The sequence below is a fragment of the Notamacropus eugenii genome, chromosome 1 (assembly GCF_028372415.1).
Source record: "Notamacropus eugenii isolate mMacEug1 chromosome 1, mMacEug1.pri_v2, whole genome shotgun sequence".
Classification (NCBI taxonomy): Eukaryota; Metazoa; Chordata; class Mammalia; order Diprotodontia; family Macropodidae; genus Notamacropus; species Notamacropus eugenii.
The window spans coordinates 638996491-639023612 of NC_092872.1; the positions used below are offsets into that span (position 1 = coordinate 638996491).

A 27122-nucleotide genomic window follows, 5' to 3' on the forward strand; every position below is an offset into this window, starting at 1 on the left:
AAAATATTTGGCTCCAACATGCTCCAGTCCCCAAAGCCCCGACAAGAACAGCTGTGTAAGACGAAGACTTCAAACTGCCACATACCACTTGGCTTATTAGTACTTGGCAAACTAGAGGTTGGGATAATTTAGTATAGTTACAAAATGCATGCTGTGCCTAATTACTGGAGGTGTTTGGGTGCTGTAACCCCAAAACCAATGAAGATCTCCAATGGGTAGGTCATCATCTTGGAAGCAGGATTGTTCTCCCTCTGGTTAGGCTGAACTGCTATCACATTTATCAGCAAGGCCCTCATCTTGAGTCTTCTACCAAAGACCTCATGTCATCTGTGAGGGAAAGCAAGCCAAGTATATTCCTTGTTTTTCCCTAAAATTCTGCCAGAAGGAGAAACTAGAATCTGGGTTTGCTTTGGACTAATCCTCAAATGGTCATTGGATCTCACTCTCCTTTAATATTTAAAGTGATTACTTATGGTCAATAGTAACATCAATAAGTCTGTTTAATTCCACCCTGGAAAACTCAAGTCCACTTTGGAGCTTGACTTCTAAAATTTGCTGTGTATATTTAAAACGATTAATATGTGGATTGTGCTGTGTCTAAATATATGGAAACATGAAACTGGTCTGTTTCTAATGCAGCTTTAGACCTAGCCAGTCACTCCACCCTCCCTTTGGCTATTTTCTTGGTATTCTCATTTTATGTGAAAGCATTTCATATTACCCATAAGCCTCAAATCTCCCACATGTATCTGAATTACTGATTCTTGCTCATCTGAAGAGTTTTCCTGAGGTTTTTTTTAATTTTGTTTATCCTACACAATTTCCTTCCTTCCTTCAAGTTCAGTAGCCTTGGTACCCCAGGGGTTTCCTATACTAGGCTAACCACTAATCATGTCCTTCTGCCCCAGCAACAGCAAGGAAGAATGAAGCTTCCTCTCTTTGCTCTGTCAAAGAAGGATGTAAGCAGTAAAGGAGAGCCTAAACAACACTGCCATTCTTTGTCTGAAGATCTGAGAAAATATCCTTGAATTCAGATGACTAAATTAGCTGCTGCTTGAGTAACACGCAACTGCTGTGTATGGGTCCCATAGCATCTTCTTTCCAGATACAGTTCTTCCCAACATGAGCTCGCCTCTGCCATGTGGGCCTTGAATTGGATGGTCCTCACCAAGGAATACACCAAGAGCATTCTTGCAATGAGCCAGTTTCAGAGAGCCCTCAAGACAGAAGTGAGGACATGGGCTACTTTAAATACTTGCCTGCCCTTCCCAAATGTTCCTTCTACTGGCTGTTTGGATTCCAACGCTTCTGTTAACTTTTATAACTTAGATTCTTTCCATTTCTTGCTTTCCTGCCTTGAATGGAGATTCTGAAAACTCAGTTTACTCATTTGTCAGGTTTCCATATAGATCTGGGGTCTCTTACCAAAGGGAACACAAAAATTCAAATAGGTAAAATTAAGCCAATGCCTAAGGAAAAGATCCCCAACTTGATAAATCCTGAGTGTTCCAAGTTTACATTTGATCTAAATATCTTACTGTTATACAGCATTTGCTTGTTAACAAACAGTTCAGAATACACCTAATTGTATATTTCAAAATAGCGTGCTATACACAGATAGTTCTGGATATTCCTATCAAAGCACTTTCAAACCATAATAGGGACTTTAATCATTCCTGCCAAGTCAGTGTCCCCATAGCCACTCTCCTTTTGAGTTAAATTCCATGCTCCCTCCTCCTTTCCTAACAAAGACATAATTTCCCCCAGGGCACTTAGGAAGAGTCAAAAAAGAAAACTTAAATTGAATTTGCATTTATTTTTCGTCTTTCCTTTTTCCCGCTTTTTCCTACAATTTTCTTCAACAAGTCTCAGTAGAAACATGTTGCCTCCTGCTATTTCTTCTCAGTTCAGGTCTGACAGTCCTAAGGGTCTCAGTCACTGGAAGACAAAGCACTTTAAGACAGTCTCTTAGAAAGTACTTGTCAAATTAGAGTGTCCCAGCTTTCTTTCCTCAAGGTTCAACTAATGGATTCTAGAAAAGTAAACAAGGGTGTGATAAATTTCTACCTCATAAGCAATTTCAAACAAATATATGAAAAGGGCCTCCCCCATGCCCAACATCATGCTAAGCAGGTGAGATGCCTACTACATGACCTGGCTTTCACTCTTGGAAAAACTTCAACTCAGGGTGGAGTCTTTTGGAAATGGCAGAATGAAAAGATATATGAATTTGTTTTCAAGAGGAGCTTTGGCTTTCCTGTTCCCCGTCCTAATTGTTTGAACTAAGAGTCCCTTAGCTTTGAGGTTTTTCTCCATAAGCCAGTAATGACACTGAGAACTCCAAGAAAGGATGAGTGGTGCTGGGGACTGTCACACCTACATGACTCAATATCTACCTTTGGCCTAAATGGAAATGATTTACACGGATCCTGTCACAAATCCAAGATATCTAGGCTTAAATGGTTTCCTCCTTAAATCAATCTCAACACTCTTGGCAAGCTCTCTTACTCTGCATGGTGGGCAGCTGTGGTTTCAGCCGGGTATTTTTTTTCCCCCAAACTACTCTCCTCTTCCTGTCTTGTGCGGATGCAATTCTTTCTCTCTGTCTGCCTCATAACTAATTATTTTAGCAACCAGGCTCAGATCCTAAAGAAAATAGACCATATTCTTGAAAGTATGAACTATATTGAAATATAGAGGGAAAAGTCCCTTCCATCTGTCCCATCCCTTTCTCAACAGCATCACCCAGAAAAAAAGCCGTTTAGCTTAGCTGACATTTATAAGATGCGCTTTACAGCACTGTATACATTAACTCATTTGATCCTTCCAACAAAGTGATCCGCAGGACAGGCGGGATTAGGCCTACTTTATAGATGGGTGACCCGGGGCATAGAAAGGATGACTGCTTTCGGGTCACTCAGTACTGGGAGAGTGGGTCATAGAGCCCATACTTTCTCACCGTCTTATCATCTTTCTACTGTTGCATCATACTACCTATTCACACTTCTTTTCTCTGCATTTATCTTTTTTCAAGCCCTTCTAGACCAGGGGCTTCTTAGATTTTTTTTCCACTTTTGACCCCTTCAGGGCTTCTTAAACTGTGGGTCATGACCTGTAGAGCGCTGGAGGAAATACAAGGCTTAGATAAGACCCTGGCCCCTGCCCCGGTGGAGCTTACAGACTAATAATAGCAGGAAATCCTCCCCTCAATGACTCAATCAAAAGTTGGGGGGTGAAGGTGTGATGGTGTGACAGGAAAGGTCTGGGGTAGCTGCACAGACACTCTCTCTGTTTCCATAGAAGCCTTGCTCTGATACTTATTTCCCCATGGAGTCTCAATTTTGATAGTCTCAGTTCAGTGAAAGCAAACTCCAGACAGCGCTACCCTTCTCAGCTGTTGTTGATCTGCTTTTGAGCTGAAGGCTGCCCTGTCTGGTGGCCTGGAAGAGCCTCTGCAATTTCATGGTTCCCCCAAAGCAGCCCTGTGTTTTAGGGTTAGGGCTATATTCTTTCCTTCAATATGCCAATCTCTATGATCAATAAAGCCCAGTAGCATCTGAAGGCAGTAACTTCTCAAATTATTAGTAGGCTACAGCTGGGAAGCTCAGTATCTTTCTCATCTCTCCCCTACCTCTGGACATATCTTTACTACTATCTACCTGAATGCCACCTGAACAAAACCATCTTCCAGTTCTCAGAAGAGGTTTTATTCAATAAACATACACGACTATACAGCCCACACAAATGTAACTAAACATTAAATTTCTAAAGAAGCCCTTTTTTGTTGCCAAAATTGTCCACGGAAGATGTCTGTATTTATCACCAATTTTTCCTTCCTTTCAATCTGTTTCCCATAGAAGCAAAAGACCTAACAAAAGGAGTGCTACACACATATCAAGTGGAAATGGGAAAAAACAACTATTATTTTGTCTTCACTTTGAATTTGTGTTAGTAATGCAAAGAGTGGAGTTTTGGGTATGTGGTCAGAACTTCAGTGCTTTGATAGTTTGCCCTCCCTCCCTAGATGCTTAGCAAACATTCAGACGTGAAGTTAGCAATTTGAACGGAGAAGATGGAAAAGAATAGGAGCTAACAGCTGTTGGAAGGATGTGTCCCTGGTTGCCCACTCCCTCCCACAAGTTTGCCCACCTTGAGGTGAGTCTTCTCCCTCTCCCTTCCATAACTTTCGTGGGAACAGGCAGCACCCAATGCCTCAGTTCTCAGAAATCTCAAACGTGACCCAAAATAAATCATGGTGTCTCTTTGAGGAGAACACCTCAGCAACCTACACATTCAGATCACAATTCTTTTTGTGTGCGTTCATTTATGTCAAGCCTTACACTCCAAATCTGTTAGCTCGTTGGAGCTACATGGAAGGTCAGAGCTTTGGTAAGATGACACAGTTTTGTGCTATCAATATTTGATGCATTTGGTTTTTTATGTGCCCAGGGTTCAATGTTACTATATTATCTAAATAAGTAATTGTTGTCTTCTTGGCATGAAGTTTAAGTGATTTGTTAATAGCTGAATCTGAAAGAAACATGGCTTCAGGGAATGAAGACTGAGTCAAAACTTAACTGGAACTTGGTGTAACAGGAAGGCAGTACTGAGGTATTTGCAGGATATTGTCACACGCCTGTTACACTAGAATTAATAAACACTAAAAGGATAGGAATAAAAACTTGTCACACTTTTTTTTTTAAGTCGGAAATAACAGGGGGGTAAGGGCTAACAGCTTAAAATAGTAGCTAAGTGTTCTTGGTGTCCCTTACACCTCATGTTTTTAAGAAAAGGCTAACAGGAAGCATGAATACGCTAGAAAGCCACAGTTATAGACAACACTGCTCCAAAAGACACCTTGTGATTGTTCAGTTCATTTTGCTGTCATGAGAAATATATTTATAGCAAAGTCATTAAAATTAATGTGTGGACTATTGGTCATTAAGAACAATTAGACACTGCTACTCTTGGACAATTTTCAAAAGGTCAACATTCAGAATTGATAAGGCTTCTAATGATCCGGCATGTGTTTTTATAGCCATCTGTGCTCTCAGTCTCAGAGGTGATGTTTGTAAAGGCTGGAAGCTGTTTAGTTCAGTTTGTTGACCTGCAAGTGAAATGGAAAACTTAAAAAGATAAAGAATACGACAGTAAAACAAAATGCAACTGATCTCTTGTGGAATCAAGGGAAAAATAAGATATAGTTACGGAAAACATCAAATTTTTACTACTGGAAATCAATTTTCTAGGGCCTGGAAAGTCACTTTCATGGCTTGAAAGTTGGTGAATCTCCTGAAATAAAGGTGCTCCTTACTGACTCGGAGGATCAGCATATCCCATTGCTAGGAAATTCTCAGCCAACAGGAACTGAAAATTAGACATTCCTTTCATGGACAGCATTCACCCCACCTTGCTAGTGCCCACACCTGCGTAGCACTTGCCACTCCTAGCTTATGCTTTCAGGACACCATCTTCATCTTCCTCTCCTGGAGCCCTGGACTCTACTCCTTGGGTTTGTTTTCTGGCTTGAAGTGGTGAGCTTTCACTTTACATTTCAGGAGACTCAGGCCTCCACACTACCTCGTATTCCCATGCCAACCCCAGAATGGCTTTGCTTTCTTCCCCCATTGGAATTTAAGCTCACTGAAGAGAGGAGCTGTTTTGCTTCCTTGTATTTATTTAGCACAGTACTTCTAAATACAGTTGTTCCTGGGTGGTGCCGTGGATAGTGATGGGCATCAGGAAGACTCATCTTCCTGAGTTCAGATCTAGTCTCAAGACACTTATTAGGTGTGTGACCCTGAGCAAGTCACTTCACCCTGTTTGCCTCAGTTTCCTCATCTGTAAAATGAGCTGGAAAAAGAATGGCAAATCATTCTACTGTCTTTGCCAAGAAAACCTCAAATGGGTTCACGAAGAGTCAGACCGCAAAGCTAGTAACTAGCACTTAAGAAATGCTTGCTACCTAGCTTTATTTCTCTTTCTCTACAAGGGAAGAAAGGTATAGCAAAATGAGCACTGTACAGTCAGAGGAACCCAGTCTTTAAATCCTAGCTCCCACAGTGTAACCTTAGGCAAGCCTCTTAATCTCTTGGAACCTGTTTCTTATCTATAAAATGGTAATAACAATATCTGATCAAATAAGAGAAAATATGTAATTGTTTTGTAAAACACCAAGTACTATAAAAATGTAAGCTGCTGTTATAGACGTCATACGTCGTTATGTAGGATCTGCCCATGTTCGTTCTTTACTAACTTCTCTACATACGCAAACGTAGGCAGTGTGTGTGCTCGTCCTTCGCTGCCGAAGAAGGCCAGGCCATCAGAGAAGTAATGCCATGACTTGCACTGGACTTTGTGTTGAGTGAGGGAGGGCTGTGCAGGTCACCAGCCTCACTTCTCCTCCAGAGCCATCTGAATCCAGTGACCAGATGTTCATCAGGATGACTGGAGATGACCCAGGATGAGGCAGTTGGGGTTAAGTGACAGCTAGTGAGTGTCAAGGGTCTGAGGAGAGATTTGAACTCAGGTCCTCCTGACTCCTGCATTGGTGCTCTATCCACTGTACCACCTAGCTGCCCAAACAGGCAGTGTGGTGCAGTAGAGAAAGCCCTTAGGAAAACTTAGGTTTTTCTTTGGTCTCCTCTGAAACATACAGATCATCTGCCCATGGGCAATTATCAACCTTTTGGTGCCTTGGGCAACTCTGGGAATTTCCATACCTAGACAAATGAAATCACCAATGATATAAATGTATTTATGTAAATATATATATGTACCTATACATACAGGGCACTCCTGCACACACATACATGCACACACAAAAACACACATATACACATACAAGGTACTCCACATACACATATAAAAGCCTTAGTACAATTAAACTATTAAAGTTTCTAAGTAGCTTTATGTGTGTGTGCGTGTGTGTGTGTGAGTGCGCAAAAGACACACTACAAGGCAGCTAGGTGATACAGTGCATAGAGTGCTGGGCCTGCAGTTGGGGAGATCTGAGTTCAAACACAGCCTCTGTTTGGTAGTTATATGAACTCAGCAAGTCGCTTAACCTATTTGCCTTAATTTTCTCATTTGTAAAATAAGGATAATAACAAGATCCTACCTTGCAGCAGGGTTATCATAAGGATAAAATGAGTTAATATTTGTGATAGCATTGTGCCTGGCACACAGTAGACACTATATAAATAGAGTAATAGTAGAGTAGTAGTATTCTATGGGTCACTAGCTATTTCTTTTTTCCCTAAGTCTACAACAATATTGAACCCTATAGTTAAAATTCAATAAATATTTGTTGACTGATAGAAAATATTTTTAGTTTAAAGTTGTAATGTTCTTTGCAGCAAGTTCTCCAATAATGGCTTCAAGTTTTTAATGAACTGATTAAGTTTATAATATGTAGGAAAGGAGAAGAAAATAAATTTTTAATGGGAAAAAATTTGAAACTTTGAAAGTGACATTATTTAGGAGGCAATGGGGTGATACCCAAAGATTTTTGAGCATAGGAATGAATGTGACTGAGAAAGAATAACCTGGCAATAATACATGTAGGAGGAGAGGGAGGACAGGAAAGGGACCACTCAGGAAATTGGTCAGACTCTGTAACAGTTCAAGTGAGAGGTCATGAAAGCCTGAATTAGGGTAGCTGAAGTGGGAACTGGAATAAGAAATTTTGAGGAGGTTGAGTCAGCAATATCTTGCAATCAAATAAATATGGAGCACAAAGAAGGAAAAGTTAGGAAACACAAAGGTTTTGAGCCTGGATGCACTATTAAGAGAAATGGAGGAGATCATAGAAGTAGTAGAGCTCTCTTTAGTGATGGAGTAAGAAGAGAAAGAGGAAGATATGTTCCATCTTAGATCTGAGTTTTAAGATGTTAATGACACATCCAGAAAGTTATTCAGTAGTTGGAAATACCAGTACCGTTTTCAAAAATAGGGAAGGTCTTTGAAAGACACAGAAGTACTTAGCTTACAAAATAGTTGCATTTCAAAAGTTCAATTCTAAGTTTTATGTTGATCATAATTCAAAACTTTCACATAACAATATTATAGTTGGGTTTCCAGGCTAGCCCACAATAACTCATTTAGCTTATAAATAAGGGGTACCTGTAGTAGCCTCGGTTCCAGATTCCTAGAATAGAAGGCTACTGCATACTGGAAAAGGAAAGAGAAAAGTGAGCAGAGGAAAAGGGGGTAGAAGCTGAAGGAAAGTTTATGATGGCACATCCATAGCTTCCAGTAGAGAGCTAGAAACATGAGTTTAAAACTCAGAAGATAAATCAGAAGTAGATACTGGCAGCATGCCTTTTTACTTCTCCTTTTTAGGTAGGCTTAGTGCCAGAGGCAAAATTTCACAACAGTTGAAATATGTCTTTGTTACTTTTTACCTTTCTACAACCCTCTCTGGAGAAACCCATGTTGCTTTAGGTTTCTCCCTGTAATACCCAACTTAATTCCCCCCTACCCTCTCCTAAAAAAAAAGTGTGCTGTGTGTGTGTGTGTGTGTGTGTGTGTGTAGACAGGGGATTATTTGCTTCATTCAAGTGTCTGAAAGAATAGGTAGCAATCCATTTGGGAAAAATAATTGGTTATCTATCATTACTACCTATGCAAAAATTCCTAGACTGGATTCATAGGACCTGGAACCCTACTCAACTTTCCCTACTAACTAACTGCATGACCTTAGGCAAATAATTTCACCTTTCTGAGACTAGTTTTCCTCATATGTTAAAATCAAGAGTTTGGGGCGGATACTGCTGTGGTCTCTTCCAGAGCTATGTGTATTCTACCTTAGGCAGCCACATTGAAATCATTTATTTATTGTGTAGACTGGATATTCAATATCCAAAATAAAGTTGAAATGTGGTTTCCATTTTTAAATTGTTTTTAAGTTGGGGAAAACACAACCTTGTGGGCTGCAAGAATTTGTTATCTGGATTCCACTTAAAAGGCAAAGAAAAAAACTGTCCTCCCAGTTTAGAAGAAATTGTTTTGGCCTTTTGATTTAGACTGTCACCACAATTGGGGGACCTAAAATGACACTTTTTTATACACAAAAAATGTTACACGTGAGGTTTTTCAGTATTTAGGTCTTTGGAAGAAAAGACAGGGTTGAGAATCATCAGACTTGAGTTTCAGATTGCCTCTTATTATTTGATTTTGGACAGACCACTTATTTATTCAACAGGCCTACTATATTAAGTGCCTACCATATGTCAGACATTGTGTGCTAAGTTCTAGAAATATGGAGTCAGAAACAACAGTTCCTTCCCTAAAAAAGATTAAATTTTATAGGGGAAATAACATAAGTAACTTAAGTAAATGTAAGATATATACATAGTTAATTCAAACTAATTCTGAGAAAGGGATACTAACAACTGAGGGGAATCAAGAAAGGCCTCTTGTAGGAAGTGGCACCTGAGCTGAGCTTTGAAGAAAGCTTCAACAGTTCTAAGAAGAGGGGAGGAATTACTACACTCTAGGCACAAGGGGCAGGTCATGCAAGGGCTTGAGCATAAATGAAATGTGAAGGGCAAGCAAGCTGGCAAGTTTGGCTGGGGTTACCGGAGCTCTGACACCTAAGTGACATGACCTGTGTTACAGGCTCCTCAACTTAGAGCTAGAAGAGACCTCTGAGGCTGTTTCATGCAACCTCCTCATTTTATAGATGGAGAAACTGGAGGTCATTCCAGCTAACTGACTTATCCAAGATTACACAGGTATTAGGTGGCAGGGATGGATTCAACCCAGATCCTCAGACTCCAAACCCAATACCACTCTTTCCATTGTACCCTTCTGTTCTCACTGTATCCTATCACTGACAAACAAATAAAGGATTGGAAAATGGAGAGACTTGTAGCTGGGAGGTGAATAAAACAGATGTGGCTGAGATGTGAGATATTGTGTAAGATGGGGAGGTAAAAAATCAACAAGCCAAATGTTGAGTGTTGGAAGAGAATGGAGAGCCAAGGATGAGACCTAAACTAGGTTATTGGATGGTGGTACCTTTGGCAGATATAGGTAAGTTGGGGGAAGGGGAGTGGAAGAAAAGATAACAAATTCTATTTTGGATATGTTGAGTTTGAGATGCCTAACAGGCAGTTGGTGAGGTAGGATTGGAATTCAGGAGAGAGAATAGGGCTATATATCTTGGTAGCTGATGAGAATCTTTCTGGGTTTCAGTTTCCTGCTCTGTTAAAAGACTGGATAAATCCTAAGAAATCATCCAATACTTAAAAGTCTAAAAGTTAATGAAAAGTCATCAAATTTGAGCCAGAAATAAAAAATTCACTACTCACTACCATAATCTATTTATTATCTTTTGTCTGAGCCTCAGCAAGTGAGGAAATTTCTTTTTTCTTCAAAAAAAAAAAAATCAACCCTGAAAGTGAAATATAGAAAAGTGAGTGCAATAAAGAGAAAACAGTTCACAACCAGGAAATCCTTAAGTTTGGTTTCCTGAAGTATGAGAATACTTTCAATTCTCCTGTGCATATTTTATGATATACTTACCTTCCCCCTCAAGGAAAACAGAAAGTTATACATTTAACAAAAGAAATTCTACAAGATCAAATTAATGTTGTGGTAGACCTTTCCCTTTAGAGTTTCCTGAAGTGAATGCCCAAATTCTCAGTCTTTAGGTGGTATTAATGTCTTTGCATTTAAAAATTTATAATCAATCCATCTTTATGTACAGGAACATTTATAAATAACATCCTTACTGAGCTTCTGTTGGTAAAATTTTAGATCTTGAGTTATTTCTCAAGGAGAATAGAATGGGAAACAACAAACTTTTAACAGTTAACAATTAAATAAACCATTTTCTTCTACCTCTCAAAACGTATTCCAATGGCTTAACTTTGTGTCAACTGCAAAAGGTTTAACTCTTGAAATCTACTTGGGACTGAAAAATGTGCCCTATATGATAGGAACAATAGGTACCCCTTTTTGTAGACCCCCAAAGGTTTCAGCTAGATTTCTTTTTTGCTTGAGTGAACCTAAGAATGGGGCAAAGCTTAAGCTGTCCCTCCCTGACCCACCCACACTGGGTTGAGAGCCCTTCAGACTTAAGTCACTACACCCTGCTCTGATAGAGTTGAAGGGGCCTGCAGGGTAGCTATGTACTACTACTGTGTCCTGAATGTCTTTGATACATTAGGGTTAAATAACCCTCCCTTTGTTATTCAGTGACCTAGCTAGCATTTTGTCCAGGCCTACCCCAATACCATATTCAGCAAACTTCTGCTTCTTACCTCACACCATCTTCAACTCAGTCTATATTAACACATGCAAATTCTTCAAGATGTCTATTTACAAGTCATCCTGGAAAAACTATCTGCAAAGTGCTTCCCAGTCTACACAATGAGGAGGAAGGAAATGGATAGGTTTGATTCTTTGATTCCCAAGGAGTAGGGAAAAAAAATCACATTCCACTGAGATATGATTTTGCATGTTTGCAAATAACTCTGAGCGAGACACTATGCAGTGGGGACAAGGTTGTTTTATTTTGGAGGGAGGGTGCCTGTAACAGGTTGGTGTTTGGCCTTATAGAGTCCGGAGATTTTGGTTGAGTACTGCCTCAGAAATGGACTGGCTATGTAACCTTGGGTAAATCAATTAACCTGAGTCTCACTTTCCTTACCTGTATCCTCATTTTATTTGCACAATTTGCTTTATACGTATGTTGCAAAGAAATATTATTCATGCAAATAAAATATGATTTCAGTGTATATAGATTCAGTATATTTCAGTGTATAAAACTCCCCTACAAGGGGTAGAGGAACTCATTCCATGAATGTAAACATAACCCTAAAAAAATTTAGTAGCTAAGTTCCAAGGACCTTTTTTAGATACATAGAGGTTAAGTAACTTGTCCAGTGTGGTCAAAGGGATGTGAACTTAAGTCTTTCTCATCCAAAGATTAACATTCAAATAGTACAGAAGTGATGAGGACATGGAATGAGTAGAGTGCTAAGCCAGTCAGGAAGATTTGAATTCAAGTTTCACATGCTTGCTAGCTATGTGACCCTGGGTAAGTCACTTAACTTCTCAGTCACAGTTTTCTCATTTGAAAAATGACGATAAACAGCACCTGCGCCATAGGGCCACTGTGAGAGTCAAATGTGATAATACACAACCTTAAAGAGATAAATAAGTGCTATTATAAGACAGGCACAATTTCAGGAGTGGATATTCACATAGGGCAATTTAATTTGAATTAAATATAGTAACTTTTCTACCCAAATCTCTTTATTAACATCTCTTTTCCATCAGTTATTCTATTTACTCATGTCTGACACCGATGGAATTCTTAAAGTCATTCTTTTATAGTTATTTCCTTAAGACTGTGAGAAGTATTTTCTTCCCTTGCACAACAGCTGATGAATCAGATCCAGAGAAACATTAACCCTATTCATACCAATATACTCAAAAATGACTGGTGAGCGCACTCTAGTTAGTTTTTGAAAGGTCAAACAACTTCTCCAAGGTCATGTCACAAATTAAATATTAAACAGAAATCAATCCTGTATTTTTCTAGTCCACTGTTCTTTTCTGGTCTGGAACTGTGAATGAGTCAGTATAGGAAACTTTTATAACTTACAGTCTCAGGGTTACATGGGACGCCAAGAGTCAGCGCTAAGATTTCAGCCCAAAGGCTACCCTGCTACTGCCAGTACTCTCTCCCTTACCAATTTATCTTGTATTTATTATATGTACATGTTGTCTCTCCTGATAGAATGCAAGCTCCTTGAGTGGAATAGTCTCACTTTTGTCTTTACCCTAATACGAAGTAGGTATTCAATAAATGCTTGTTAATTTAAATGTATCACCCTGCTGCTTTTAGAGCAAAATTTATTCCAAGGCTTTAGAATCAGAATGTTATTAAATATTCTCTCATACAATGATGAAAATTTAGAGTTTTGGGAGGGTGAGGGAGAAGGGCAACAGGACTCAGAATGTAGTAGGTGCTTAATAAAAACATAGAGAGTAATATATTGACTACATACTACTATTGCATTTCAGACAATGCCTTTACTCTGTGTAATGTAAGCAAACTAGAATGATATCCCCATAAACATATCCCATGTGAAAACTGACAACAAGGTATGTGAAGGCTTTATGGTAATGGAACAACACTCATCCATATCAGTACTCTCTCTCTTTTTCCATGCTCCTGTTTTTAAAGACTTCGCCCCTTTCTACTCCTCCAATTCCTCCAATACAACAAATATTTATTAAAACTGATATGTAAGGCACTATACTAAGCATGGAAGATATGAAGGTAAGACAAGACTCCTTTCAAGAAGTTTATTAATCTAATGGGAAAAAATACATAGAAAACATTAAAGGGAGAATGAGATGAGTTGCAAAGAAAGGGCTCAGAAAAGTATTATGAAAAATCTGGGAGAATCCTGCTCACTTGGAGGCTGAAGGGGAGGAGGTTGTCAGAGAAGGTCTGACAGAAGAAAAGTGGCACGTGACCTACCATCTAAAGAAAGGGACTTCAACAAGTTTGGGAGAAGAGATGCGACAATACATTTCAGACAGGAGAAGACAAAGAACCAGAAAGAGAATAGACTAGTTTGGCTACACTGTAGGATACAAGAAGGTGAACACTATGAGATAAAAATCAGAAAGGTAGGTAGCAGTCAGATTGTGGAGGATCTTTAAATGCTAAGACTAGGCAAAAGGCTGCTGAATAACTGACTAGTCACATTAAGGTTTTTCAGACAAAAATGTGAAGAATGCACTGGAGAGGGTGTAAGACTAGCAAGACTAGCTAGGAGGGTATGACAATGACAGAATTTTAAGGAGGAATTAACAAAATCTGATGACTAGATATATGTGGTGAGGCAGAAGGAAAAGGGAGAGAGTTAAGGGAAGGGAATTTTCCAAGAATTTATTAAATGTAAACTGCACTAAATATCTCATCTGATCCTCACCTCACCACAACCTTGGAAAGTAAGTTCTATTATCCTCATTTTACAGCTAAGGAAACTGAGGTGGAGAGAAGTTAGGTAACTTACCTAGGGTTACACACTTAGAGAGTATCTGAGGCTGAATTTGAACTCAGACCTTCTGAACTCTCAATCCAGTGCTCTTATCCACTGCACCAACTAGCAGCATCTAAGGATAATTATGACTCAGAGCTGTTAGAAGCCTGGTTGACCAGGAGGATTATGGTACCATCAATAACAGAAAGAGATGGTAGGAGAAAGACTGGTTCAGTTTTGAACATATTAAGTTTGATCTCAAGTGGACAAATTATGGATAATTCAGCAGGATGCTAGAAATACTCAACTGGGCAATGTCAGATGAGTTGTGGAAAAATAAACAAACTGGCACATTGTTGGCAAAGCTGTCAATCAGTACAAACCATTCTGGAAAGCAATTTGGAATTATACAAATAAAGTGATTAAAATGTCCGTATCTTTTGATCCAGAGATTCTATTATTGGGCTTATACCCCAAGAAAGTCGCTGATAAGAAAGTTCTCAATATACACTAAAATATAGCAGCATTTTTCTGTGATGTCAAAGAACTGGAAACAACATAAATACCCACCAATTGGGAAACAGCTAAATAAATTGTAGTACATGAATATAATGGAATATTATTGTGCAGAAAGAAATGACTAATGGAATGAGTATGAAGAATCATGGAAAGATCAACGGGAACTGATGCAGAATGAAATAAGCAGAGCCAAGAAAACAATATATACAACGACTACAATAAGGTACACACAGAAATAACTACATATACACACAGAAAATTATCCAGAACAATTTTGATTCACAAGAATAGATATGAGAAAACACTCCCAATTTACTTCTCTGCAGAGGTGGGAGGTCCACAAGCTATCTCACATTGCACGTTTTCAGATCTTCTTTTGGCAGTACTACTCAGTTAAGCAGATTTTTCCTCTTTTATCTTAAACTTTATCTGGGATAGCTCTCTGGGAAGGGAAGTGGAGAGGCTGAGGGAAAATGATGGCTATAGAAGTCATAAAGTGATAAATGAAGTCATAGATGTGAAAAAAAAAGAGAAGAAAATATGGCCAAGAACAGACTTCTAAAGGAGAAAAGCAAAGCACAACTGTGATTTTTAAACAGAGATGAGAAAACAATTTTAAAAAAAAGAGGAGGGCTGGTCAGACAGGTAAGAAAACCATAAGAGAATTCAAAGGGGGAAAAGTGTCAAAAAAGAGGGGGTGATCACATTGTCAAATGCCAGCGCAGAGTCAAGAATGATGAAGGATAGAAAAAAAAGCTATTAGATTTTAGTGATAGTGGTAGGAATACAAGTATGATTGCAATGAGCTGAGTAGGTGGTAAGATAATGCAGGCAGAAGTATTGACTCTTATTTCTCAAAACTTGGCACTAAAGGATGAAGAGCTAAGATGAGAGCTTAAAGACACAGAAAGGTCAAATATGGTTTTCTAAGCATGGGAAAGACCAGAGAAAATATGTGAAAGAGCTAAGGGCAGAAAGACAAAAACTGAAAATCCAGGAACAAAGGTGATAGTTGGTAAAAACAGAGCCATAGAGATGAGAGAGGAATTAATATCAGAAAACTGGTAGCATTTCAACCTGTGAAACTAGAGGGAACGATGAAGATGGGTTGGGGACGTAGCTAGACAGCAGTGAAGCTGAAGTTCATCTGAAATATCCTCAACATAATCAAGTAGGAGGCTGGGTTGTCTGCTAAATGTAAAGGGAAGTTCTGGGGGGCAATTGAGGGTAACAGAGAAAATGTATGATTAAGAAAGTATATTCTAGAGTCCACAGGAAGTGAATAAAAAGATTTCCATGAAGGAGAACCCTGTTGAGACTAGAGAGTATACATTTGTAGTAGATAGACTCCATTAGCAGGACTTCGTGATTTGCTTGGGAACAGAAGGCATGACAGAATTCAACCAAGGCTGAGAATCATAGGGTGGAAACAACAGAAAGTCAAGGATCAGAAGAAGACAACATTATTGGAGTGGCTAATGGTTAAATATGAAGAAGGAAAGGGAAAACATATTTACCACCACCCCACCACCTCTAACCCAGACTAAATCCTAAAAGAGATAAACTGGAAGTGTCACATGGCTGTTTAGTTATACATAATATATTCAAGGCTGCTTTAGTTGTTCTCCATTTACTTCATTCTAAAGCCTGAATTGTCAGAGCCTTTATAAAAGCCAATAAACTGTGAAAACAGATATGTTATCTAAGCTTTGTAGAAGATTAGTAATAATATGTACTTTGATAATCTGCATAGTCTACCTACATAGTTAAAATTTTCATTCAGGAAAATTTTATAAGACAAAACTAGTAAATATACTAAAATTAACAGTCTTGTTTTGGCCAAGTGTGAAACTGGCAGTCACAGGAAAACTCCATCTAGTCTTTTTCATAACATACTTCCTAAAGGTTGTCAACTGATCACATTCTAGTAAAACAAAACATGAATGAAAATGAAACAAAATGTAATCAAACACAATTATCAAAAGATAAGACTAAAACCAAACGAACTCTGAAAAATTTGATTTTATTTTTTAATAAAAAAGGCCTGTGCTCAAATTAAATTTAAAACTCTATTGAAATATCCATTGACAGTTTCTCAAATGGCTTTCCAGATATCTTAACATTGCTCAGAACTGTAATAATGCTTTTGTATCATTTGTTCACCTGGGTTAACATCCTAAATACCAAGGTTTGGTGTGATTTTAAAGCAGATATAGATATTTAAAAGCAGGATGTAACCCTAAGAAACCCTTTAACTGTCAAAGACATAAGCAAATTCTAGATAAAAAAAAAATCAAATTAAAGCATCATAATGATAGATTTGAGCGACTGTGGTCTTCAGAAGACAAAACCAGTTCTCTTTCACAGCAGCATTCCGTTTTAAGCTGTAGGAGCAATTGGAAACTTCCCTGTGGGAACCTTATCGGACATAACAAAAACACCAATTAAACAAAGACACCTAAAAAGACATTTCTAAGTGTACTCATTCAACTCATGAGAATCAGATTTTAAAATGGTATTTTGTAATACATGTAAATAGGGATTAATCAGTAGGTACTCTTTTAACTCAAAATATTACAATGAAAATTTTTCAATTCAAAATTCAAGGGAACAATTTTTTAAAAAGAATATTCATTTTGTTTATTTATTCCACAGATTCACTACTGTGTGAAGGTCAAAAGAGTTGTTCCATTAATGTTGAAAACAGCAACCAGTACTTCTCCTAAATGTGGATTCTCTGACATGGCCAGTGCTCAAGACAGTGCTGAATTTATGAGTATCCCACCCTCATGAAGTCCATTTATAAGACTTAAGGAATCTAAAATACTTCATCTCAATACCGCTAAGATTTATTACCTACTGCTATGTAAAGGTTCTGAAAAGCACATCCAGCATGCCTGCAAGTTTGCCTTTTTCCAACCTCAGGGTAAACATAATTTAATCACCATTATCAAAATATCGGCTGCATAACTAACCTCTTTTTTGTACTTGTTTCATTCAAACAGAAAGTTTTGCCTAAGTCTTCATAAACACAGGGCTAAGCCATCAATTTTTCTGATTTTAGTCAACCCAAAAGAAAAAAAAATTGTTTTTGTTTTTTTGGTCTTTTTAGAAATGAGAGGCAGTGTGGCATACAGCCTCAAAGCCAGGAGCCTAGGGGTTCTCATCCCACCTCTGATACATCTGGGTGACTCTGGAGAAGTCACTAAAACCTCTCATGCTCTAGGCAACTCTCCTAAACTTGCCATAGGTGGAGGGAGAATCCTCCCCGGAGAGAGTTCCCCATACAATGGAATCACAGGTCCAGTCCCCTTTATCCCCTGTCTTTAAACATTACTATTGGTGAATGAATTTCCCTTCTGGAATAAGGCTCTAGGTCTTCAAAATTCTCGTTTTTTTACTCCATGATACAATTTCCTGTTACTTTATTCAAAAGATTTGAACAGAACTTCATCTGCATAATATTACTTGATATTTCCAATAAATACTAAGAACCACTGTGTAGTTTTATACAGATGTGTAGCATAGGCAGCAGCCTGCTATGCATTTACATAAAACAGCAACTCTTCTTTCAAGCATAAAAAATGGATGATAGTTAGCAGCTACAATTATTTTTTTCAATAGTTAAGAGATTTTTAATCCTGATTTTTCTTCTGTAAACAACATTTCAAACAACTGAATTTCACCCTACCCCCTTCCCAGTATCAAATCAAGACAAGCAAAAATGACTTGTGAATGAGTATTTATCAACTGGCAACAAGTCCCATAACCCAATGTTATTTTTTTAATCCAACAAGGAGAGGTATCTCTTCTTAATTACTGCCAGTGACCATAACTGCTTGTTTTATTTATATCAGCACTGGTCAGTTACAGGAAATCTCCACTTTTTAAGAACAGTACTTGGCACCAGGTTACCACCGTTGCAAAATTTTAATGTAAGTGCTTCAGAAATAAACAAAAGCACTTTAAAAAAATTACCAATTCTACAATTCAGTTTTTAAAGTTATGCTTTTCCCTGTACTTTGAATTACTAAAAGCATCTTTCATTTGAGAAGTTTTAGGGAGCCAGTCCCAGAATGATGATGGTTTGGATATTATTCTACCCTTGCTTTTTGTATGGAAATGGATACCAAAATTAAAATAGAAAACCTACAAAATAAAAGTAATGTAAATAAAGTCACCCTATATAATCACAGAAAAGATATACAGCTCAAAAATCAAAATACAATACCTCTCAACTCATTTCTACCCCTACATCCCCATTAACCCCAGAAAGAAGGGAGTGGGGGGAGAAACTTTAACATTTTAGTTCACAGCCAGATATTTCCCCAAGACATTAACATGGAAGGCTTTAAGGTATTTATAGTAGTAGCAGTGACAGCTTAAAGCTACATACTATGGAAGAAAGGCGACAAAGGGTGCAAAGGTAACTCCCCCACAAAAGTAACGGGGTATAAAAGCTGCTGTAAAAGTTTTTCTTATGCTAAGAAAGGCAAACCACCTGGTGTGCTAAAGACAAAAGCTAGCAGCATTATAGCAGTAAACTGAAAATAAAAAGCCTACAGGAATTATCCAAATGCCTACAGAGAAGGAACAATGCAACAGACAGGCCCCTTAGCTCTCATGTTTTGTTTGTAGGGAAGTGGTCAAATTAAATAGTCAAATTTAGCCACATTAACCAACATTTAACAAAGCTTCCCAGAGAAATCAGAACAAAACCTGACCTTTCGAGTCAAAGGGCACAGAGAGGCCTTTTCCATGTCATGTAGCTGAATGAGTTCAAAGATTGGCAATAAAGGAAAAAAAAAGAAAGCTTTAAAGATGTGATGGGAACAAGCTTTGAGTTTATCGAACAGTCACACCAAGTTTCTCCAGCACACGAACACCCTTTTCCTGGTATTCCTGTCTGGTCATCCAAAAGTTGTCTTTGTCCTTCATGATGTCTGCCAGAACTGCACCACCCAGAAACACCATGTGCTTTCGGCGAGGTGGGTCCTCAATGCGGATCTTAAATTTCTAAATTGGGGAGAGAAATAAAATTAATTCCATAAATTGTAGGGAATTTACCATCTAAATGAACTAAAGACAGCCAGCCTGAAGAAGAGATTTGAAGGGGTAGCAACGGCTGTCTTCAAGTACACGAAAAGATGCATGTGCAGAGGGAATCAGGAATATCCAACTTGGTCCTTCAAAAGAGGCATGAGAAGAGTAATGCACAGAAGATGTACAGAGAGGCAGAATGAGTTTTTTTTGCTTTTGAAAGTGAGGATTCAATTCCTAATAATTAAAAAAATTAAATTAAACACCTATCCAATGCAATGCAATTGAAACAATTATTAAGTGCCTACTGTATGTAAAGCAGCAAATTGGGCTACCTTGAGAAGTAGTCGGTTCTTCCACACTAGGTGTCTTCAAAGATGACCAGTTGTCAAGGTCAATTGTTGGTGACCCTTGTTACTTTCTTATACACATTTAAGTTGGACTAGTTGGCCTCTGAGATTCTTTGATTTTAAAAAAATTCAAACTCCATTTTTTACAGAGCCAAATTGAAATAAAATATTTTTAAAAGAAATAAGATGAAATAGTTCTTAAAATACAAACTACTAAAAAGCAAAACATGGATGCAGGAAGTGTTGCAGTAGACAGTGCTGAATCTGGAGACAGGAACATGGGTTCAGTTCAGCCTCGGACACTCACTCACTAGGCTGGTGGTCATTTAACCACTGTTTGTCTCAGTTTCTGCATCGGTAAAACAGGGATAATAATAGCACCTACCTCCCAGGGTTGTAGTGAGGATCAAATAAAGTAACAATTGTAAAGTGCTTAGCACAGTGCCTAGCACGAAAGTGGGCTATTATTGTTTTAAATGCAAATTTTAAAAGCTCATGAAATAACAGATGAAACACTGTAAAGAGTAAATACTCTTTGTATCAGCTAAAATAAAATGATGTATTCAATCAGCATTTGGAAAGAAACAAGGGTAAAGATGTTTTTTATTTCCTACAAGCATGGAAAGAAAAAAGAACACAAATCAACTAATTACCTTTTACAATTATTCATTCTGTCACACATATAGAATAGTGAATCTTAATTTAACAGAGTAGAAAAAAAGGAAAAACATTGTCAGACAAGTTTTAAAATACTTAATTTAATCTAAAAAATTTGTCAAAAGAGATCTCTCCTAAGTCAGCAGACAGAGAAAAAGGCACAGTCAAAAAGATACAAAGACCCAAAGCCAGAATCAGGATTAAAACAATTTTAGAAACAAACAAAACCCCAATTAGCACACATTTACAACTATCTTTTAAAAAGAAATTTCTATATTTGAAATGCAAATTATTTATTATTCTACTTCCCCTTTCATTTTTCATATATATATTTTAGAATATATTTTTATACAACCTTAATTAGCATTTATACTACTCTTTCTTCACTTGCTTCATGTCTTTTTAAGTTTGTTTATATATCTCAGTTAATTTTAAATTGCATCATAGTATTGCATTAATTGCTCTAATATAGAAGAGTTTAATCAACCATTACTCAAATATTGGATATATAGGCTTTCTTGAGATATTTTTGTACCGTTAAATGATATGGTTACTTCTGTAATATTCATTGTGTAATACCAGATTTCTCTACAAAAAGAGTTTACCATTATGTAGTTCCCTCAACAATATAACACAGTCTTGCTTATTGGGGGAATTTTGTTAAGTTTTATAAGTTTTGATAATCTAAAAGTTATTTGATGGAATCTCAAAATTGGCTTAATCTTCATTTCTTTACGACTTTGAAGTGGTAATTTACAACATGTAAATTGTTCTTCAGTGGAGACTGGGTACTGCCCTTTACAGCAGTTTCCCTTTCTACTTTATTTCCTATATACATATTTCATAAATGTTTCATATTGGGGCAGGGAGGTGTCACAGTGGATAGATGCTGGGCCTGGAGTTAGGAAGTTCAGTCATTTCAGTCTCGACCAACTCTTCATGACCCCTTTTGGGATTTTCTTGGCAAAGATACTAGAATGATTTGCCATTTCCTTCTCCAGCTTACTTTACAGATGAAGAAACAGGGTTGAGTGTTTTGCCCAGGGTCACACAGCTAATAAGTGTCTGACTCCAGAGTTCAAATCTGCCCTCAGACACTTACTAGCTATGTGACCTTGGGCAAGTCATTTAACCTGTTTGCCACCATTTTCTCAATTGTTAAACAGGGCTGATAACAGCTTTTACCTTGCAGAAGTGTAGTGAGAATCAAATGAGGTAATTTCTTTAAGTGCTTAGGACAGTACCTGGCCCATAATAGAGGTTATATGTTAGCAGTGATGACAATGGTCATCAGATATGCTTCCTTTCATAGAATGTAAGCTGAAAAGTAAGTAAACGATCTGAGCCAATTTAAAGGTTGATTATACCAGTGGAGATAAAGGAATAACTGCAATGTCTATCTACCATTCCAGATTTATTATATACTACTCCCTTTCCTAACCAAACTGACTTTCTGTTTCTCACAAACTGCCTGAAATGCTTGTCTTCCTCACCTTCCCCTCTCAGAATTCCATTTCTTTCCTTCAAAACTCAACTCAAGCATCACTTTCTACATGAAGCTTTTATTAATCCCACCTAGCTCAGGGGTTCTTAATTTTGGGGTCCCACGATTTGGGTTTTTTTGGTTTGATATTCTGATAACTATTCCAATTGGTTTCTCTTTGTAATTCTATGTATTTTATGCATTTAAAAACACTATTTTGACAAGGACTCAATAGGCTTCACCAGAATGTCAAGGGGATCCAGGAAAACAAAAAAAGTTAAGAACCCTAGTCTGCCTCTCTATAATTGTTTTCTATTTATTTCATATTTGATCTATATATACGTGCATGTGGACATACTATCCTTACCCCATTCCTCAACAGAATGAAAGCCAACGAATAAGTTTACTTTATATCAATGAAGAACATCCTATTTAGCCATTATTCAAATGATGGATATTTAGACTGTTTATTTTTCTTCCAATATCTTTGACTAGCTAGCCTCCCCCTTCCAGATAACACTCATTAAGTAATGAGTTAGGGAGATGTGGGGGACAATAGAGAGTAAAACTGTACACTGAGCGTACTCATGTACAGGAACCAGAAAGGAGAAACATAAAATTAATAGAAACAGAAACGGAAGCAATTTTTTCTTTGGAGTATAGTACAAGGCAAATGGGCAGAAAAAGGAATTACATGTGGAATTTAGGAAATAGGTTATAAGCTTAGCACAGAGAAATGATACAGAAGTGACAAAGAATTTGAATTATGTTAACAGCTACTGGAGCTCTGCCAAATGCAGAATAGCAAGTCCTTTCTTGGTATGTTTTAATGATAATTTCATCCTTCCAAGTGAAGGGACCAACATGGAAAAAGTCTTATTCTGGGTCTTAAATCTCATACAAAAGGAGGAACTTGTTTCTAGGGTATAAATAATGATAGCTAATACTTATATAGCACTTTAGGGTTTTCAAACGCTTCACAAGTATTACCTAATTTGATCTTCTTCCTTGAGGGACATGCTACAGTTACCACCTCCATTTTATACAGATAAGGAAACTAAAGGTGAAAGAAATTAAACAACATGCCCCAAATCACACAGCTAGTAGATGTCAAAGAAAGGAATCAAACCCTGACTTGGAGTCTTTCTGACTCCAAGTCTGCCACCAGATCCACTATTACCTCTCTATCAAAATCTTGGGGAGAAGGCAATGACCATTTCATCTTGAAATGTGTAAGAGAAGACAGAAGAGCCTGCTATGTACACTAAATTTGGGGGAAAAGATTTCACAAGAATTTAGATAGGATCCTATGGTTTAAAATTCTATAAGGAGTCAGCCCAGAAAGATCACAATAATGAAATCATAGGGGCACAAAGATTAAAAAAAAAACCAAAAAACCTGGAGGAAAAGGGGTATTGTCCAGAGACTTAATGTGACTACTCGAGGAACCTAAAAAGATATTATGAGAGACAGGTAATGGAGAATGAATTCAAAAGCACAGCAGAATTCACTAAGAATAATATTAAACATGTCTAAGATGAGAATGACTTCAAAGTGAGAGAGAGAAACTAAGGTTAACAAAACCGGTTTCTAAAGTTATATTGTGTATAACCTATATCGAATTGCTTGCCTTCTCAACTGGAGGCTGGGAGAAGGGTGGAAGGGGGAGAATTTGGAACTGAAAGTTTTAAAAATGAATGTTAAAAACTGCTTTTACAAGTTATTGCAGAAAAATACAATACTAAATAAAAATATATTAAAGAAAAGTTATGTTGGGGAAAAGGGATAGAAAGGAAAACCAATGGGGAAGAAAAAGTATAGCTGCTAGACTCCTTTTTGTTTTTTCAGCAAAGAATGATTCTAGGAATGGAGTGAGAGAAGAAAAGTGGTCAACTGGGAATGGATACCCAAGATAAGTAAAGAAAAACAAGAATACTTGGCTCTCCCAGGTGAGATAAAGATACTTGACCCAAGTGAACATCATCTGAGGTACTCAAAAGAATTGGCAGATGTGCCTGATAAGTCAATAGAGACCTGCCTGAAGGCAGCAGGCACATCCTTGTTCATTCTCCATCCCCTCCTAACCTGTGGACGCAGGGAACCAAATGGTGATACAAGTAACAGGTACCTGCTGGGTCTCCTTTTCAGTGAATATTTTTAAATATTCGTACTCTTTGGTGGTGTCACCAGAGTTTTTGTTCATGTGGCCATCTTAATGGAAGTATCCCCAGAATTAACATTTAATTCAAAGTTAATAGCTGATGTATAAAGCTAGACTACTTCAAAAAGAACTGGGTTTCTAGAATATCGTTTAACCCAAGAAATCTTCTAAGACTGTATCATCAATTTTTTTTCCAAGTCAGTAAATCAATAAGTATTTATTAAGTATCAGCCCAGCACTATACTAGGGACTATGAAAGAAACAAAAATTCGACAGCATGGTCAGAAGGAGTACTGAGTTTGCAGTTACAGAACCTGTGATCAAATCCTGCCTCGATGATTTTCTATATGCATGGGCAAGTCTCTCTGGGCCTCAATTTCCTCATCTGTAAAGTAATGGAGTTGGAAAAGATGGCCTTCAAAGGTTCCTTTTTCTTCTGTCTAGCTAAGGAAAGAAAAATTATCAAATAACTGGACATAAATACTATATAATGAAAATTATTTCACTGCCATATCCTACTGCCTTTTCTTAGTTCACATCATTTTCAACCTCTCTGCAGTACTGAACATGGCAGCCCAAGCCCACTTCTAGATACTCTGCTGCCTGGGCTTCTATGCAGTCAGGGACCCTGCACAACACTGGCTCTCTCTTCATGCTTCTTTAACTATTCCATCTCTGGTTTCCCCTGGCCTCCCATCCTTGCAAGTGCAGGCACATTCTGAGATTGTGTCCTCATCTTTTCTTTATATTGGGGTTCTTAACATTTGTTATGACATGGACCCCCTTTGGAAGTCTGATGAGACCTACAGACTCCTTCTCAGAATGTTTTTTTTTTAATATATAAAATAAAATACATACAATTACATAGGAGGCCAATTACACTGAAGTACAGTTATAAACATATTTTAAAAACAAGGTCATGGTTAAGAACTATACTCTTGTTTGGTGATCTTAAACATATTCTCCACTATTCCCTAGGAATCTTTACTTAGAACTGTATAGAAACTTAGAAATAATTTTTATAGATGAGGGAACTGAGACCTAAAGTGATCTGCCCAATGTCAGCTAGGTGGCACAGTGGACAGTGCTAGGCCTGAAATAAGGAAAACCTGAGTTCAAATCCCGCCTCAGACACTTACTAGCAGGATGACCCTGGGTAAGTCCCGTTACCTCTATGTGTCTTGGTTTCCTCAACTGGAAAATGGAGATAATAGTAGCACTTACTCCCCAGGGTTGTTTTGAGATCAAATGAAATAATATCTGTAAACCACTTACACAATTTCTAACATACTGCAGGTACTTAATGAATGCTTGTTCCCTTCCTTCATTTAAATGTTAAAGGTGCTGTCCCAGGCACTGAAGATACAGAAATAAAATACATTTCTTGTCCTTAAAGACAACTTGGGGGCAGCTAGGTGGCACAGTGGATAGAGCACCGGCCCTGGAGTTAGGAGGACAGTTCAAATTCAGCCTCAGCCACTTGGCCCTGGGCAAGTCATTTATTTAACCCCAATTGTCTTGGGAGAAAAAAATCACACAGAAAAAAAATACAAATAAGCAACGTACAAAATAGACAAGAAAGGGGTAAGCAAAACATTTTAAAAGTAGAGAAAAAAATGTTAAATTCTGACCAAGGGGAAATTTGAGAAGATTGGCTAGTATTTAAAGAGGGCCTTGAAAAATGGACAGAATATAAACAAACAGACATGGTGGGCAGGAGAACAGAGTAAAGAAAAATAAGAACGAAATTACAGGCAAATGTTAAAAGTGCTAGAGGAAACCATGTAGTCCAGTTGGGCTGGAACACAGGGTACATGGACAGGACTAGAAAAAGGTCACAAAGCCAGATCATACTGTAGACAGGCTAAAATGCAAAGCTCAGGAATTTGTTTTTTATTTAGTAGACAATGAGGAATCAAAAAAGAGTATTTTTCAGCAGGGGAATTATACGATCAGAGTCATTAGAAGCTTTCATAGCTATGATGGATTTTAAGGGAATGAGACTAGAGGCCAAAAAACTGATGGTAAAGTTACTGTAACTAATAGTTTGGGGTAAGAATTAGAGAAGGTCTCACTTAAGAGTGTTATCAATGGAGGTGAGCAATACCATGGAAAGAAACTCCACAGGACTTGACAACTAATTGGGTACAGGGAACCAGACAGAGAAAAGAGACAAACATGACTCAGGATTTTCAAGCCTGTTAATTGGGAGGAGGTTAATGACATCAATTGGGGAAGGGAATGGGGAGGAACGAGAAAGGGAAGGAAATAAACACTTATATAGCACTTACTATGTATCAGATACTGTACTAGACACTTTTTACCAATATTATTTGATCCTCACAACAACCCAGCAAGGTAGGTGCTGTTATACCCATTTTACAGTTCAGGAAACTGAGACAAAGAGAGGTTAAATGACTTGCTCAGCATAACACAGATAAGAAGCATCTGAGGGCAGATTTGAACTCTGCTATTACTGACTCCAGAACCTGCAATCTATCCAGCATCACCTATCTTCCTCAAAAATTTGGAGGTCAAGAGAGGGTTTTTTGGAATTGAGTTGGTTTCAGGACATGCGAGTTTAAATGGGGGTGGTGCTGATCAAGCAATAAGAAGAGATCATCAAGTAGTCAGAAATGGAGGGGGGAGGACATGAATATACAAACTTTTAACACTATATTGTTTTGTAACACATAATAAAGGTCTTGTTTATTCTACCCCTCCCCCCCTTACCAATGTCTAACCCAATAAATAGAGTAGGTGCTCAGTGATTGTTAGGAGAAGAAGCGGAGAAATATTTAGTCATTTTAGCTGGAGAATTGGTTATGAATAATAAAATCAAAAAAGATCATTCTCAGAATCACCGTGTGATTTTAACCCAATCCTTGAAGTCTGCCCAA

General features: G+C 37.8%; 1 protein-coding gene across 3 annotated transcripts in view; it reads right to left on the reverse strand.

Moving 5' to 3' along the window:
• Positions 1-16538: 16538 nt before the first annotated feature.
• ACTR2 (actin related protein 2) overlaps positions 16539-27122 on the reverse strand; it is a 64022-nt gene continuing 53438 nt past the window's right edge. For all 3 annotated transcript variants that reach the window (XM_072635397.1, XM_072635395.1, XM_072635394.1), the window contains one exon: positions 16539-19547. In XM_072635397.1, the coding sequence (XP_072491498.1) occupies positions 19377-19547 (171 nt within the window). In that variant the 3' untranslated portion in view covers positions 16539-19376. The remainder of the gene's footprint in view (positions 19548-27122) is intronic.